The 18,740-nt window shown below is 44.6% G+C and overlaps 1 protein-coding gene across 1 annotated transcript in view; it reads left to right on the plus strand.

Moving 5' to 3' along the window:
- The window catches only part of COL5A1 (collagen type V alpha 1 chain), a 385,801-nt gene that overhangs the window by 327,683 nt on the left and 39,378 nt on the right, over nt 1-18,740 (plus strand). Inside the window, 9 exon segments of the mRNA XM_029613239.1 lie at nt 140-193; nt 1,074-1,127; nt 1,455-1,562; nt 4,659-4,712; nt 4,830-4,883; nt 6,715-6,822; nt 8,130-8,183; nt 9,432-9,467; nt 12,060-12,113. Of these exon segments, the coding sequence (XP_029469099.1) occupies nt 140-193; nt 1,074-1,127; nt 1,455-1,562; nt 4,659-4,712; nt 4,830-4,883; nt 6,715-6,822; nt 8,130-8,183; nt 9,432-9,467; nt 12,060-12,113 (576 nt within the window).

The raw sequence follows: 18,740 nt of genomic DNA on the forward strand, positions 1-18,740 counted from the left end.
TAAGTTTGTTAATAGTTAGAAATGGAACTATATATTGACAGTAAAAGAAGACAAATTACAAAATGTCAAGTTAGAGGACAGATTGACCATGTGATATATCGAGGAGTGTACTTTATATTTTGTCTGTTTCATTATCTAGGGGTCTCCAGGTCCAACGGGTGAGCCTGGTCCATCTGGACCTCCAGGCAAAAGAGTAAGTTATTGCTTTTAATTTGTATTTTAAATCTTTCAACAAGATTGCCTTAAACCAATCATCAGTTCACTCAACTGTGCTTGTGTATGGTGACATACAGATCAAAAATTATACTTTTGTTTTCAGGAGTACTGATGGGGATGTGAATGATTTGATGACTTTTATATATTATAACTTTGCTTCATATTGATAGTGTAAAAAGTTTTAATGAATCATACATTTTCTTTCCTAATTTCTTATAATACAAAACATTTATCTAACTATGAATTATACAATAGTAAAGACATTTTTATCATTTTCTTTCCCCATATGATTTGGCCAGTATTTTAGTTATATTTATGTATTTGATTTATATTCTACCTTTCAGCCATTTCAAAGCAGGTTACATTCAGGTACTGTAGGTATTTCCCTGTCCCCAGAGGGCTCACAATCTAAGTTTGTGTCTGAGGCAATGGAGGGTAAAGTGACTTGCCCAAGGTCACAAGGAGCGACAGTGGGATTTGCGTGCTGATTTCTCTGGTTCATAGCCTGCTGCTCTAACCACTAGGCTACTCCTCCTTCAGTATTATTGGTTTGGGCCTAATTTGATACTCTAACATGCTCTATTACATATTTTTTAAAGCATCAGGGTTAAGGGGATTTAACTCCCCACTCAGGTGTTCCAGCCACAGTAAAGGCTTGTGAGTTTAGATTCCAGATGCAGCGACGGTGAAGTTAAAGCGTGTGAGAGGCTGGGAGGAATGGCCTGCAAGCTATATTGAGTAATAGTGGAGTTAGTGTATGCATTATACAGCTCCAAGTATTGGGCTTGGTAAAAAAAAATGTTTGCTTTTGTGTTACATTGTGTGCCACACTTTATGTGTTTGCTTTTCTTCTTTAGGGTCCACCAGGCCCAGCAGGTCCTGAAGGAAGAACAGGAGAAAAAGGAGCAAAGGTAAAGAATTTGCCCAATTTTTTGAGAAGTGAACAATTTATAATGCAGCATCAATGGAGTATTTATTTATTTATTTGCATTTAGCTGTTTGTTTTTTTTTTTTTTTAAATACATAGTTCACCCAAAGCAGTAGCTTGATCAGCTGCATTACACTTTTACCATAGTGTTCTATATGACTGTTCAAGTTGGATGTATACATTTGTGTTTGTGTGTGTGTCTGTTCCTATCAAAGCCTTACGTTCCTACAACATACTACCATGGATATTAGAATGTTTGTCCAGGGCTCCTGTGTATATTTTGGTATTGAAAATCTTTTTCTTGTCTTAGGGTGAACCAGGTTTGGAGGGTCCGTCAGGAAAGACAGGTCCCATTGGTCCCCAGGGAGCTCCAGGCAAACCTGGCCCAGAAGGTCTTCGAGGAATCCCTGGTCCTGTGGTGAGTATTTCTGAGCTAAGCGAAGAATTGTAAAGTCATTAAATAAAATGTTAATATTAATACACATTAAAAAATGCAATGGAAAAATGTATTCTCTGCTTAGCTTGTCTTCCATACACTCCTGTGCTATCTGTGGAAACCATTCTAACTTTGGAAGTGGCCAGTTTCAATCTGAATCGGTCTTGAGAAGGGCAGTCTCGGTGACGAGTGAAACACGAATGAATGTTGAACTGAGAGCCATTAGCATTGTAATTTATGCATGTAATTCTTAAGCAGGGGCAGATTGCAGGCAGATGCCAGCCCAGGGGATTTTTGCAAAACCAGCCCACAGGGTATTTGTGACCAACTAATGTGGTTTCTGTGCAGTAGTTGAATCAGTCCCACCCAAAAGCACACCGAGCTAATCATTGAAAGGCATATCATGTAACTTAGAGCCTGATAAAATTGAGACAAAAATTCTCCAACATAATTTTTTATGAAATAGGTGAAATTTAAGTAGAACACATCCTTGACTAGGGGTGAGCAAGCTGAGCTGCAATCCCTCTTCTATCCATGTAATCAGTTGGTCCCTCCACAAATTTGGTTAGATCCCTCATATATCCTCATATATCCTCAATTCCTGGTCTGGTGTTAAAGTCTTTTCCCAACAAATCAGCTTTTGAGCCATTTGCCAAGTAATAAGAAAATCAGATCACACTAACAGCCAGCGGCTCTGATACACATATACAAAGATATTTGCTGTTGTGCTACTTCTGTTGTGCTCATTCAGTGAGTGCCTCCCTGCCCCAAGGCTGCCTCATGTCATTGAAAGGACCAATCATCTTTCAGAAGGCTGTCCTGAAAGGGACATATGACACTGAACGGACCAATGGGCAATAAGTGAAGGAGTGAATAAATTAATATTAAGTGCCCGACACTTTAATATTGATTTATTCACTCCTTCTGACCTGCCTTAAGCTCCCTCAGGGGGAAGAGAGCTTAGGGCAGGTCAGACACGGGTGCTGGCTGTCAGCTTCAGAAAATGGACACTGAATTTATCAGCATCTGTTTTCCTAAGCCGTGGATGTGCACTGGATTCAGCCAACAGCAGACCTCTCTCGGGTGCATGCTGTCAAGGAGGTGCACTCAGCGCCCGCTTTCAGCGCACTTTTTTTGCATCGGCCCCTATGACAGCATCTTGCCTCCACTTCTCAGGGCCTTTCCCACTCCAGCACATTCTCATTGACTTGTGTACTACAGTCTGCTGCTTTTATGATTCCCTAGGCTCAGCTCTGCCTGGAAAGGGGGATACTAGAAGTGATCCATACTAGAAGTGATCCTGCTCCTACAGGGCTAAAGAAAAAGAAAATTACACCATGGTCAAGGCTATATGCAGCAGAGACTAGGGAGAGCCTGACCCATAACAACACAGCTCCAGATGGAATTCTGCTTTCCCACATGGAGCCAGAGCAGCTAGGGCTGGTGCAAGGGTATTAGACACCCTAGACAAACCTTACAGCCGTGCACCCCCAGCCCACCCTCCACACACATAATTAAAAATTATGCATTTGTAATAAGATTTCACATGTAAAAGGACATTCAAAGTACAGTGTTCTGAAATAAAAGTATAACATGTACACTGTATTTCCGTACACTGCTGTGGTGCCAGTCATAGAACCCTGCAGATAGTAAAACACTTGGAACTCATATGGTATTAGGCCTATTGTAACGTGTTGGGTTTGGGCTTGGACTTAAGAAAACAATGAATAAACTGAATTGCAATTACAATATATAGTAAATCCCCCAATCAAAACGGCACTAACTCCAGCACTCAAACAGTAACAACCCTACCTATGAAAAACAACTCTGTTAGGAAAACAGAACAAGCCAAGCAGCTGTAGATCCTCTACACAGAAACTATACCCTAACCAAATACCCCACGTTGGTCTGGCACAGACAGAATATAGATAGACCCTCAATGAAAACAGAATAAAGAGACCATAAAGTATAAAAAAAGGGGAGACAAAATCTGAACTGGAAACTGCAACAAGCCAGACACTGTAAATGAAAAGAGAAACATTACTATTCCTCATAAAACATCAAACAATAAAACTAAGAAATATAAAACATAATAGTAAAACCATACTAAAAAACAGAACAAATATTTCAAAACAGCTAATGAATAGATTATCCAATAACTGAAAACTCATACATTTTTGAAAAAATGTACTCTTTTCAAATATTATTATTGGTGTTTAGGAGACACATTATATAATATCAAATAAGTAAAACTAGCAAGGATAAAAAATATACCCTGCTCTCCATCTCTGGTAATGTTTGATTTCCACTCATCATAAAATTGTCGTGAATTATTATTAGCAGGAGAGAGGAGGGTACACAACCTTTCTCCTTCCTCCTCCCCTCCACACACACACACACACACACACACTGACACACATGCAGCCACCCAGCCATTCTCTTATACGTGCAGCAGCTCCCAATCTCTCAGGATTGGTGGCAGCCCGCAGCATGTCTCTCTTTCTCTTTCAGCCCTGCTGGCCTGGGATCCGGCGGCAGCCTGCAGCAAGTTTCTCTTTCTATTTCAGGCCCGCCAGCCTGGGATCTGACAGCGGCTGCAGCTGGGTCTCTCTTCTTTTGCTCCAATGGCGGCCCAGATCTCTCCCGCTCCTTTGGTTACCAGAAGGATGACTCTGCCGGCAGCTTCTTTGGGCCCAGAGCACAGGGACACAGCACAGCAAGCAACCAATGCAGATGTCATGCTGCTGCCTTTCATCACATGAACAACCAGGATTGGCCGACCAGGGCATACCTGAAGCCCGGGTAGGCCAATCCGCTCCTGTTCTTAAGGACAACCACAGACAACTGTGCTATTTAATGGTGCTTATGTGGTAAAAATGGGATGCTGTAGACCACAGTTTAGCACCTCAAGTTTCTTTAATACAACTTCAGAATATGTGCATACAAATAAAATGAAAACCTGAACTGGGTAATATAGAAATTTAGAGATTTTTTTCCCAGTCCCAGGGAAAGTATACTTCCACAGTGCTATATAGGAAGCATGCATTCTTAATTTAAGATGACTGCATTCTCTTCCAGGGTGAACAAGGTCTTCCAGGTTCTCCAGGTCCTGATGGTCCACCTGGTCCAATGGTATGTACTCCATTTTAAATCAAGTCTACATAAACTGGAGATCTGACTCTGACGAGATAGGCCTCATGGTCCTAATCTTCTATCAGATTCAATGTTCCTATTTGTTGTTTTTCACAGGGTCCACCTGGTTTACCTGGTCTTAAGGGAGATTCAGGCCCTAAAGGTGAAAAGGTATGATTAGATAGTTCCACAGTGCTGAAGTCAATTCTTTGTATGAAAATAAAAGTTATTAAAAGAAAGAGTAGGTGTTGAAGGTATTTCAAAATAAGCAAGTTATGTATAATTAAGGAAGAATACATGGTAGTCTAAGATTTACAGGGAATACTTGAATGCTTTCTAGAAAACAATGCTTTGCCATTAGATTATGACTAACTGAAGAAGAAGAATGTTCCCCAAGCATTTTGCTGGGCAGTGGTTCAATATATGCTCAGTAGGAATACATTTATGACATTGATTGTTCAGAGGGAAGAGTGCTCACCAATATTCCCTCTAATTTTGGAAAGGCTATGTGTACAAAATTTTGTAGGGTACAAGCCAGTATAATGCAAATGATATCGGGACTTGTTGTGTGCAATGTTTTACCGTGTGTGCTGGGTTCACAACCTATGGGGTAGATTTACAAAAAATGCGCGTTCGCGTACTTTTGTTGGCGCACCAATCGCAAACAAAACGCCGCATCGATCGGCCCCGCCCCCGACACGCCCCCGACAAAAAACCCCGGGACTTACGCGAGTCCCTGGGCTCTGCGCGCGCCGGCAGGCCTATGGAAAATAGGCGCGCCGGCGCACAAGGCCCTGCTCGTGTAAATCCGGGCGGATTTACGCAAGCAGGGCTTTTAAAATCCGCCCCTATGTGCATGCTCACACACAAACACACACACACACACACACACACACATACAACTTATAGGGAACAGTGGGGTTCACAAACTGGTCTATTTTAAAAGCCTTATGTGTGCCAAAACCAGGAGATATGCTTGGGTCTTGGACCCGTGCACTGCGCAGAATTTAAAAAGCCCATGACCACGCGAGTATCTCCCGTCACGTGCCCAAAACCTTTTTTCTGGAAAAAGAGGCGTAGTGTGAGCGTGGGCGGGGCATGGGCAGGACAGGGGCGGGCTGGGTCTGAAGCATGAATTCAACGCGTAAGTATTTACGTGCACAAGTGCGCACTGGGTTCCCCTACCCTGTAAATTTACTTCTGCTGTGGACGGCATGTAAGTTGTGAAAGATAAAAAAAATAGGGTAGTCAGCAGGGTTTTAAAGGTCAGGGCTAATAGGGTAAAAGGGAGGCAAGTTAGCTGGGGGGGGGGGGGGGTTTTAGGAAGTCCTCTCCTTTACTGGGGCGAACAGGGAACAAACTGGGAAAAGAGGTAATGGTGTCAGCATGCGTGTCTAGTAAAATCCCCTACATATGCGAGCGAGGCAGCATTTGCGCATACGTGCGCACGTCAATATGAAATCGTACGCACATGTACGCACGAATAGTCGATTTTAAAACACGCACACATATGTGTGCATATACGTGCGAATGTTTTAAAATCGCCACGTCCATGCGCACAAGCCAGCAAACCTGCACACCCTGTGTGCCTGCACGCGGGTCTTAAAATGTACCTCATTCTGTATGATGGTTAATTGGTTTAGCAAGGAAGAGTAACCCTTACTGACCCACCAATACCACCACCTGCAGCATAGGGCATGCCACAGTGATCTTACATCCATGTGTCGACCAGTCCTGATGCTGGCTCTCTTCGCAGGTCTCACAGGAGTAGAAAGGCCACTACTTTTTTTTCAGATTTTTTTTCTTTCTGTTAATTTCATGCCCTCGTGTGTCACTGTTGAACATTTTTTTTACTAGGTTATTTAAATAGATACATTTCTAAATCTATTAAATCAAACTATAGTCCAAAAGGCCAGCTCAGAGGGCATAAGTGATGAGTAAGTCATAAAATAATTCTAAATACAATTTTATAAAGCTGATTTTTTTTTTCATTATTTTTCAGGGTCACCCAGGTTTGATCGGTCTCATTGGACCACCAGGTGAGCAAGGTGAAAAGGGTGACCGAGGGCTGCCAGGGCCCCAGGGTTCCACAGGTGCTAAAGGAGAACAGGTAGGCTTTGTTTGCTTACTGTAGCATCAAATGAGAACTGTTTCTTGAAATTCAGTGTTACTCTCAGCTTTTTAAACATTGTCTTAATAAAAAAAAGCTTACATTTTTTTCCTGAGATATTGTTCCAGTCTTAAAAATTAAGAATTCGTTTTCCACACAGGTAGATCTTTCTTTCATCTTGTACACCAGAAAAACTGTTGGGTACCAAGGTGCCTTCATTGCTGTGTTTAATTTTAGACTGGCCAATAATGGGACAGTTACCTTTTTAAAAAGGTAACTGTACATTTTTCACCCACAAGTAAATCACAAAGGTCACCAAGTAAAGCACTAAAAGCAGGGCTGGATTTAGGCAGAGGCAACATAGGCACATGCCTAGGACTCCAAATTCTGAAGGCACGAGCAAACTAGAACTGCCCATGCTGCTCTCTGATTTCCAGAGGCAATCCTCTGCCTGTGGGTGCCCTGATCTTAAAATGTATCCCTGAGTGAAAGCTGTTGATGGATCTCTTGAGCAGGGCCCTGTCAGATGAGTTCAGAGGCTCTCTTCAACTGGCATTCTGCATCGCATTTCCCTCCCTCATGGCATCTAGTGCCAGCGGCTTCCAGCACCGCTAGTCATGGGCAGGAACATTTTTAAAAACATTTTCCCATGTTAAGTGGCTGTCTGAAAGTTAACCACCCTCCTTTAAACCTTTGCACATTTTTTGCCAGGAAATGTAGGTGGCATGCACACGTGCATTTGAGAACTGGCACACAGTCTTTGACCCAGAACAGACAGTTTGAAAATTACTCCTTTAATGAACTTCATAGTGGAGGAAGTTAAGCCAAACTTCTTTTCCAGGTTTCGGAGAACCAAGTCTAGCTTGGGAATGTAATTGTGTTGCATGGGTGTATATCAGCCACTGAATTACATGAGCCCATCATTCCTGTATTAACATGGCACAGTAGATAAAAACGAGTGGAGAACAGTGATGGCATCCGGTGGCCACCAGCAACTAAACAATCCACCTCTCGCATGCTGATAGTTACCTGTGGATGTTACCAAACATTATTCACTCAGGTTGTGTCCTTTATGTTTTCAGCTCTGTGTGTGTTACTGTCAATGGTCTCAGCAGCAGGATGCTAATGAACATCTCATGCTTGCTCGAGTCTGTCTGTGCCCACAAAATGAAGCCACTAGAACTGTACAGGCACAGCTGCTCTATAAGATCTATAAAGCTTGCAAACATATTGCATAAAAAAAAATTCTTAAAGCTGATGATCTGCCTGCACAGGTTCTTTCATTGTTGCTTGCATATCTCTTCTAGGGTATCAATGGTCCATCTGGCCCACTTGGTCCTCCTGGTCCTCCTGGCTTACCGGTATGCACTTCTAATTGTGACATCTTTAAATAGAAAAATCTAATTTTCAGGTGTTTTTATTAACATTAAAGGAAACAAAAATGGTGAATACTGCTTAAAAATAATTCAGGTTATTTTGGGTCCAATATTAAATAAATATAATTGTGGGTTGAATCAGTTGCTACCTCACTGGGTGAGTTATTCATTTGTTTAATATGCGGTAGTATGGTTAAAGGAATAGACAGATTTCTGTTTAACGGGGTGAACCTGCCTTTCTATGCATCATAATGTCGGGCAGGGTGCCATGGAACTGAGTGAGCCATGCATCTCTCTAACTTAGCATGCAGAGTGAGCTGACTGAACTGGGATAGAGGGTGTGACAAGTCATATCTACGTTTGGAGAATTAAAACTCTTATCTAGATCCAGGGCTGTGCTCACTATGGTCAAGCGTGGCAGTGGGGAGGGCAATTAAAGCCATAGCAGTAGATATAAATCCTTGTGTGTGCAAAAATGGCTGCATATGTGTGTAAGTGGGCTGTGTGGGAGCTATGTGAATTTTAAATAGCCAGGCAAGGCAAGTTGGTGGAAAAGGGGTGGAGAGTGGGTGTTCCAGAGGTGGGGCCAGCACTGACACAAGTAACCCCTAATTTTCCTCTGCCAGCATGTGTATGTTATGCAGATAACTTTGCTACAGCTCCTCAGTAGGCATAAGAGTCTGGTGAACCTTGGGAGGGAGAGAGCCTCTTTATGAGGGTCAGCCTGACACTCAATATATGGACCATTGTAAGGCGGCACTTTGATTCGGGGTGAGTTTTTGGGAGGTGGGTTGGGGTTGGGGGGAGATGTTGTTACAGACACGTTCAGAGGTATTCATTGTAAAATTGACATCATTAAAGAATTTTAGACCTTATAAGTGATGAAAAGTAGTTGATTTGTACAATGCACTTATAAGGTCTAAAATTCTTTAATGATGTCAATTTTACAATGAATACCTCTGAACATGCCTGTAACAACCCCCCCCCCCCCCCAACCCCAACCCACCTCCCAAAAACTCACCCCGAATCAAAGAGCCGCCTTACAATGGTCCATATATTGAGTGTCAGGCTGCACTTTATAGAGTCTCTCTCTCTCTCTCTCTCTTTCTTGCTGGTAAAGCTGCAGACATGCGTGTGAAGAATAGTTTATGGGTACAAGTGCACCCCTTTTAAAATCTTCTTGATAGAGGGTCCCTGTACTAAAGCTCTGTCTTCTCTTTCATTTTTTTAAAGGGTGCTCCCGGTCCAAAGGGTGCCAAAGGCTCTTCGGTAAGTACTAACTTAAAAATTGTCTACAGTTATTTTTTTTTTTTATTAACCCTTTTATCTATCACTTCATGCTTGCAAGTCTTTGCAAATACACACATTTAACATAGTAACATAGTAATGACAGCAGAAAAAGTGCATCCAGTCTGCCCAGCAAGCTTCTTAGGGCAGATTCTGCCGAACTGTGCAGGTTACCCCCATGTTTCGCTTAAGGGCAGAAACTGCCATTCCATGCACATATTCCTGGGCCTTATGATAACCCATTAAAAATGTACTGCTTGCAACATTTTTACTGGGTGATGAGCTTTCTCGAAAATTCAGACAGTGCTGCTTGAAGTGCATTGATTATGGACTTGACCGTAGAAGCAGTCCCGTGCTTTTCCCCTTATGTCTGCATTATCAGTATCCCAGACCGTAAAAGTCAGGGCCCATGTTGGTTGTCATCTGAATTCAATTCCCCTTCCACTCCCCCATTCCCCCACAGGATTCAATGAGTTGTGCCCACCTCTTACTTTACAATAGGGATATTACCAGTTACCATACCTAGTATTTATTTTATTTATTTATTTATTTTAAAAGTCTTCTATACCGATGTTAGTCGAAACATCACCTCGGTTTAAAGCAAGTATCTTGCTTTAAGAAGCAACATGTCATACTAGAAGAGTTATCACTGGCACAGTAAATGTTTTTTCCTCCCAAATTCTATTGCCATGGTGTCTAACCTGTGCCCTATCCCATTATATTCATGGAGTATAATAGTATCTGCACTAGGTGCTATATAAACCTTGCAGTAAGAAAGGAGGGAAGTTGTAAGAGTTGAAGCAATAACGTAAGGTCTCTAGGCAATTTATCTTATAAAGGAGTATTTCTACTGGCTGCAGAGCTCTTGTCTCAAAATGTACCGGGCACTGGGGAATCAAACAACTCCATAGCCATATAAAGCAGCAACTTTGGACCTCAGCTGAAATATCATAATACCACAGCTGCAAGAAATATGCTGCTGAAACAATGAGGCTGATAACACTGTTCACTTCACAAAATTATGCAATTTGGAAACCCCTGTAGCTTTGGTTGAATGAAGAGGTCAGGATGCAAGGAAAATCCCTCTTGAATTACCCACTTTTCTCCAATGCCTGTGTTTGTTTTGATTGAGAGGAAACAAAATGAGTTATGGGACCTTCACTTGAGCCAGTTACCCTCTGTGTTAGTACTGAAGATCAATTGATGTCTAGTAATTATGGATTTGTAAAATATTAAGCCAAGTCTCTTTGTGGGTCTCAGTGTGAAAGGCAAGAAGGAAAAGTGGCTTTGCTTTATAGTTGTCTGGGTAAGGCTAAACTTAAGTATAAGATCCCTCTCCTCCTTAAAAAGAAAATCACTGAAATAGTCTGAATATAAATAAACAAGCCGTTAAGCCCGTTAAACGGGCGAGATGTTTGTTCCAAATGCCAGCTAAGTGTTGTGTGTGGAGGTGTCCGGATGTGTACTCTTTCCCCCTCCACCTTCTCTCCCTTTGCCCTCCCCTTGCACTCAATGCTCCCTCCTCCAGCTCCTCTTCTGCTGTCCCATCTCTCCAACCCAACCCCTCCCCCTCTCACTTTCCCACTGCTCCTCCTCATCTCTCATTCTCCCAATGTCCCTCCTTTCTTCCACAGGTCCTCTCCTACAGCCCCTTCCCATTCTATCACCCGCTGGTCTGCCCCTGCAGCCCCCCTCTCCCCTCATTCTTCCATTACACTCCCTTTTCCCTCACTTGCTCAGCACCCTTCTCTTCCTTATTCTCCCACTCCTCCTCCTCTGGCCCTCCCTCCTCTGGCCCTCCCCTTTCCTCTTACTATCCTCTTCCCCCTCCACCCTCTCTCCCTTTGCACCCCCCTTGCACTCTATGCTCCCTCCTTCAGCTCCCCTCCCCTCTTACTGTCCTGCTACCCCATCTCCCCAACCCCCTCCCCACTGCTCCTCCTCATCTCTCATCCTCCCAATGTCCCTCCTTTCTTCCACAGGTCCTCTCCTACAGCCCCTTCCCATTCTATCACCCGCTGGTCTGCCCCTGCAGCCCCCCTCTCCCCTCATTCTTCATTACACTCCCCTTTCCCTCACTTACTCAACACCCTTCACTTCCTTATTCTCCCACTTCTCCTCTTCTGGTCCTCCCATTTCTTTTACTATGCTCTTCCCCCTCCACCCTCTGTCCCTTTGCACTCATCTTGCATGCACGTCTGACAGAGCCGCGGGTCTCTCTCTCTCTCATGCGCGCGCGTGGCTCGCCAAAGCCCTCACATGGCTCCATTTCCTCCCGGATGCCGCTCCGCTCTGACCGACGTGCTCTCTCTCCGTCCGTCAGAGCCGCGGGTCTCTCTCTCTCTCTCGTGCGCGCGCGTGCCTCGCCGCAGCCCTCACATGGCTTAATTTCCTCCCGGCGCCGCTCTGCTCTGATCGACGTGCTCTCGCGCATGCGCGGTAGAGTTGCTCTCTACTGCGCATTTGCGGGCCGTCGGTCAGAGCCCATTTATAAGGTAGATACAGTAACCTCAAAAGAAAATGGTTTGCTATTTGAGATTTTCAGAGTTGCTCAATCTCACTTTATTTTCACAGGGTCCAACTGGTCCAAAGGGTGAATCAGGTGTCCCCGGCCCACCTGGTCCTCCAGTAAGTGATCATTATTAGTCGTCCAACTATGAAAGATCTTGTCATCATGTGGTAACTTGCAAATATCCTTCAGTGTAAGGAGGACCCCTCATCTTTGTGTAAAAATGTATCTGCACACCTCTCAGATTCCTTCTTTCTGTAACTGGAGATATATATTATCGGGCTGGCCTCATGTTTGGAAGCAGTTTTGTGTGTGATGGAGACCAGGCAATGAGGGGAGAATGAAAAGATAAAGACTCTTGGACAAGGTAACTCATTAGGCCCCTGAGGGAGGAGCAAGCAGCTGCACACTGATGCCTCTAGCTGGTCACAGAGCGTCGCTTCTGCTAGTGCTCCATAGTTACAGAACCACTGTGTACCCTATGGGAGTTATTTTTCAAAAGGCTTTACCTGCTTAAAACTAGGTTTTATATGCATAAATGGACTTTTGAAAATTGCTATGATCTATGCTATTCAGTTGGCAATAGTTTTTTGTGCACTTTAAGAGGTTAATTTTAAAAGCCTGGTGCACGCATTAATTAGGGGATGCGTGAAGAAGTTGGGATCTCGAGCACCAAGCGGATTTTAAAATAGATGGATAAACGCGTGTATATCCCGCAGTGCTTATATCTCGAAAGTTTTCAAAAAGGGGCGGGAACCTGAGATGAGTGCATAAATACTTACACGACCGATCCGTGCCAAGGTTCCCTGCTGTTTAACTTTACTTCTGCTATGGGTGATGTGTAAATAAAAAATTAAAGAAAAGTATGCAGATCAGCAGGGTTTTAAGGGTTGGGGATAATTGGGGGAGTGAAGGCTATTAAACTAGGGAGTTTGAAGGACCTATCTAGGAACTGGTAAAATTGGAAATGGTGTCAGCATGCGCCCCCTTCAAAATCCAATTTATGCGGTAGAAGCAGGATTTACGCGCACATGTGCATGCCCTCTTAAAGTTTGGCACACGTGCATGCGGCCAGGCTATTTTCTAATACGCGCACATATGCACACATATGTTCCCTGTATGTACCCAGATCAGTCCAGACTCCTGGGTTTTGCCTCCCTTCCAGCAGATGGAGACAGAGAAAGTTTTTCAGGCACCGCCATCTAACCCGGAGTGCCATCTGTATCTCCTCAGTATTTCTCTGTCTCCAGCAGATGGAGGTGGTGCAAAACCTGCAGTTCGGTACTTGAGTAAAAAAAGACAAAGCAGAAAAAGAAGAAGAAAGAAATTCCTCCCAGGGATTTGGCAGGGCCTGATGGGACCATCCCCCCTGGTAGCAGGTTGTGGACGAGCAGGGGTTGGGAACCCAAATTGCCCTTTTCTGGTGTACTGGGGGTGATAGCTTGTGGTCCAGCTCCCTCCCCTTCAGCGAGGATCGTGAGACGCCTCTGCCACTCTTCTTCAGAGAAGTAGTTTGTCCCTTGTTTCTTTGTAAAGTTTAAAAATAAAATGGTAGGAAGTTACAGGAAAGTGCTGCTCATCCCATCGCTGGAGATGGCTGGAGGCAGGGTGCTCAAGCTGTAGCACTATTGCGGCTCCTGGCTTCCAATCTTGCTGGCTCATGTCGGCACCTGCCACGTCATCAGAGTCATGCCGGCCATGCCGCACGTGAGCTGCTGCTCTGCCTGTGGAGAGCAATCTTTGCGACTCTCCCAGGGTGGCCGATGCTCCTGCTGACTCTCCAGGGGGGAGGGTTCATCGCGGGAACACTGCCCAATTTGAAAACTTTTAAGGCTGCTGAGGAGAGAGCAGCAGGGGAAGGGGGTCTCCAGCCAGTGCTGTTGCTAGCCGTTTTGAGCCCTGACGAGGCCCAGGAGGCCCTAGAGGAGCAGTCTGGTGAAGATCCTGATCCCCTGGAGGGGGATCGGGGGGGGGGGGAGTTCCTTCTTGTTTTTCCCCAGACTTTGTGCTTTTATTGCACAAAGTATATCTGGCTAGTAAGTCCAAGCAGAGTTGCTCCCCCATTTGCAGACTTTCTGAGGGGCTGCCCAGAAAAGTGCCCAGGTGGTCAGAGATGCCAGGGGCCACGAGGATCTGGAAAGTCAAGGGTCCTGCGGTGCAGGGTAGCATGGTTGACCCTTCCTTGGAGGAGTCTAACCATGGAGTGCCCTCAGAGGATGGTCTTCCCAGTGCCCCCTCTTCTTTCAGTGGTCAGAATCAAGAGGAGGGGCCGGAGAAAATTCCTCCCATGGCCGGGGATGATCCTAAGGTCGTTCGCCATTTTCAGAGAGAAGAGCTGGGTCCTATGATCTCGCATGTACTGGCAGAGTTGGGAATAGGGGTTCCGCAGGTGGAGCCGGACCAGGACATGGTAGATCCAGTCATGGCGGACTTATGGGGCTTTTTCAAAGGATGGTTCAGCAGTTAATGGTCAGGGAGTGGGATACTTCTGAGACAGGTCTTAAAGTCAGCAGGGCTAGGGTCAAGCTTTATCCCTTGCCAGAGGAATTCTTGAAGGTACTGAAGATGGATGCTTCCGTGTCAGCGGTCACGAAGAGAACCATCCCAGTGGCTGGTTGGCGGCTCTAAAAGATCTCCAGGATAGAAGGCTTGAAGTGCACCTCAAGGAAATAAGAACATGAGAACATAAGAAATTGCCATGCTAGGTCAGCCAAGGATCTATCAAGTCCAGCATTCTGTTTCCAATAGGGGCCAAACCAAACCACAAGAACCTGTCAAGTACCCAAACACCAAGAAGATCCCATGCTACTGATGCAATTAATAGCAGTGGCTATTCCCTAAGTCAACTTGATTAATAGCAGTTAATGGAATTAGAACTTATCCAAACATTTTTTGAACCTAGCTACACCAACTGCACTAACCACATCCTCTGGCAACAAATTCCAGAGCTTAATTTTGCATTGAGTGAAAACTAATTTTCTCAAATTAGTCTTAAATGTGCTACTTGCTAACTTTATGGAGTGCTCCCTGGTCCTTCTATTATACGAAAGTGTAACTAACCAATTCATATCTACTCGTTCAAGACCTCTCATGATTTTAAAGACCTCTATCATATCCCCCCTCAGCCGTCACTTCTCCAAGCTGAACAGCCCTAACCTCTTCAGCCTTTCCTCATAGGGGAGCTGTTCCATCCACTTTATCATTTTGGTTGCCCTTTTCTGTCCCTTTTCTATCGCAACTATATCTTTTTTGAGATGCAGCGACCAGAATTGTACACAGTATTCAAGGTGCGGTCTCACCATGGAGCAATACATAGGCATTATGACAATTTCCGTTTTATTAACCATTCTCTTCCTAATAATTCCTAACATTATGTTTGCTTTTTTGACTGCTGCAGCACACTGTGCCAACAATTTCAAAGTATTATCCACCATGATGCCTAGATCTTTTTCCTTGGTGGTGGCTCCTAATATGAAACCTATCATCGTGTAACTATAGCATATGCATTACCTTGCACTTGTCCACATTAAATTTCATATGCCATTTGGATGCCCAATCTTCCAACCTTGCAAGGTCCTCCTGTAATGTATCATAATCCGCTTGTGATTTAACTACTCTGAATAATTTTGTATCATACGCAAATTTGATAATTTCACTCGTCATATTCCTTTCTAGATCATTTTGGCCCTGGGCATCCAGGCTACAGTGTGTAGCAGTTTTATACTTCGAGCAAGACTGAGATGGGTACAGCAGTTAGAGTGCCAGAGATCTCTTGTCCCAAGAATCTGAGCAGGCAGAATGATTAGAGGCAGTGGTGGCTTATGGGGCCAACGCCTTATATGATCTGCTTTGTACCTCTTCTAGGACTATGTTGTCTGCAGCCTTGGCTAGGAGGCTCTTGTGGTTATGAAACTGGTCACCTTAAGGCTCACCTCCTTTAAGGGCAAGTTGCTTTTTGGAGAAGATTTGGAACAACTGATAAATCAGCTTGGTGATAATAAGGTGCACAAGCTACTGGAAGACAAGCCTAAGGGAGCCAAACGTTTTCTGCCAGTTCGCTCTCACTTTTGGGGCCAATGGTGCTTTCGTCAGAGCAAGGCTCTGGGCACACACCAGAGACAAAACTCAGGGAAGTTTCAGTCCTGGTCTCAGTCCTTTCGCGGATGTAGAGCGAACTGAGATGGTTCTGACCAAGAGTCTAGCGGAGCCAAATTAGCACAATGAGATAAGGCCAACTCACTCCTCGATCCCAGTCATCAGGGGTCGGTTGACACTTTTTTAATGAGGAGTGGGTCAAGATAATGTCAGACCAATGGGTTCTAAGCATAATAGGATGAGGCTATGCTTTAGAATTTGCTCAGGCTCTAAGAAACCTTTTCATGACATCTCCCTATGTTTTGCCAATGAAGAAACTGAAAGTTCAGGAGACCATCCAAAGGCTGAAAATGTTCTGGGCTGTTGTTCCTGTCCCCCAGGAGGAGTGGAGGACAGGACGTTATTCCATTTACTTTGTTGTGCCAAAGAAGGAAGGAACCTTCCGCCCAATTCTGGATTTGAAGAAGGTGAACGTGGCTCTCAAGGTTCCATGTTTCCAGTTGGAGACTCTCAGGTCTGTCATAATGGTGGTGCACAGCAGGGAGTTCTTGGCTTCCCTGGATTTGATGGAAGTGTATTTACACATCATTATCCGCTGGGATCATCAAAGATACCTCAGATTCATGACTTTCAGAAAATATTTTCAGTTTTGTGCTCTTCCATTCGGCCTAGCTATGGTTTCGAGGACTTTCACAAAGGTGATGGAGGTGGTAGCGGTAGCCTTCAGAAAGGAGGGTGTGCTGGTTCATCCATATCTGGATGACTGGCTCATCCGAGCAAAGTCAGAGGAACTTTGCAGACAGACAGTGGAAGTGGTCTTGCATCACTTGGGATCCTTGGGCTGGGTTGTAAGCCTGACCAAGAGCCACCTTTTTCCTTCCCAGTTTCTGGAGTTCTTCGGCACACGCTTTGATACCCATGTGGGCAAAGTCTTTCTCAAGGAGGAGCAAATTTTCAAACTGCAGGTGCAAGTGCGGCACCTGTTGGGCACCCAAATACCCAGGGTCTGGGATTATTTGCAGATTCTTGGTTCAATGGCCTCAACTCTGGAACTTGTCCCATGGGCGTTTTCTCATATGAGACCTCTGGGATCCGATCTTTAAAAATGGCGTGGGCCATCCAGTGCTCCTACCATGTGACAGGGGCCGGTCAATTGCACGGATACCCTGTCACATGATAAGGGCAAAGGGCCATCGGCGCCATTTTTATTAGTGGCAGCCGACGGCCCGAGAGCAGGAGATCGCTCTCGGGATCCCCACTGGACCACCAGGTAATTTTAAAACATTTTGTGGGGAGTTGAGAGGGTGGGGGAAGCTAACGGAGCCGTTTTAAAGGGTCGGGTGGGTTTAGGAGTTGGTTTTGTGTGCCGTTTTTCCTGCCCTCCCCCAAAACGATGAGAACCCCACGAACAATTTTGTGGGGTTTTCCTATCGGTTTCGGAGATCCCCCGATTTCTGACGACTTTGAAAATATCGTACAATATTTTCAATTGTCAGAAATATGATTCACATCCCTAATGCCTCATGCAAGGGAATTGAGGCGTCTGGATTTCAGGAGGGCCTTGCTGCGGTATCTAGACATCACGAACGGTTTTCGGCTGTCGGATCACCTTTTTGTGCTATGGAGTGGTGCAAAAAAGGGTTAAATAGCGTCAAAAGCCACAATGGTATGCTGGTTGAAGGAGGCCATTGGTTCCGCATATATCTGTTGCAGTCGGCCTGAGCCAGAGGGGTTAAGAGCTCATTCTACCCGTTCACAAGTGGCTCCTGGGCAGAGTGCCAATTGGTTTCGCCGCAAGAGATTTACAGGGCGGCTACTTGGAAGTCTTTACATACCTTTGCCAGACATTACCGATTGGATGTCCAGGCTCTGGACATCGACAACTTTAGTAGAAGTATACTTCGAACAGGACTCTCGCAGTTCCACCTCAGTTAGGGAAGCTTTGGTACATCCCAGGAGTCTGGACTGATCTGGGTACGTACAGGGGAAGGAAAATTGGTTCTTATTTGCTAACTTTTATTCCTGTAGTCCATAGATCAGTCCAGAGTCCAGTCTGGGGGTGAAGAGGAGTTTTTTGGAGAGTCCACTCGATCTGTCTTCTTTAATAGTTCTGATTAATCTGAAAATGAAGACTGGTACAGGTTTCTCATTATTCCTCTTCAGATATATTCTAAATTTAATTATAGTTCTGAATTACGAATTTCCTTGTCCTCTGCTCAGTCCGTGGGTTATGGTAGAGTTAATTTGTTAGAAATCGTTTTGATTAAGTATTTTCTATTTGGGTACTGTTTAATACTGAGGAGATGCAGTTGGCACACCGGGTTAAGAGGCGGTGCCTGCAAAACTTTCTCTGACTCCATCTGCTGGAAGGGAGGCAAAACCCAGGAGTCTGGACTTATCTGTAGTACTACAGGAATGAAAATTAGCAGGTAAGAACCAATTTTCCTTTATAAAATGGCCGAATGTCTGGATGCGGACAGACATATGTGTGCAAATGTCCGTACAGACACCAGTTTGAAAGTTACCGTTCCCTGTGCCTAAATGGACTTTTGAAAATTGCTATGATACACACATAAATCCTTTTGAAAATTACCCCTAAGAACATACCTTTAAAACCTACCTATAGTACATTTGTGTGTTTAAATGGATGT

The sequence above is a fragment of the Rhinatrema bivittatum genome, chromosome 8, assembly GCF_901001135.1.
Source record: "Rhinatrema bivittatum chromosome 8, aRhiBiv1.1, whole genome shotgun sequence".
Classification (NCBI taxonomy): Eukaryota; Metazoa; Chordata; class Amphibia; order Gymnophiona; family Rhinatrematidae; genus Rhinatrema; species Rhinatrema bivittatum.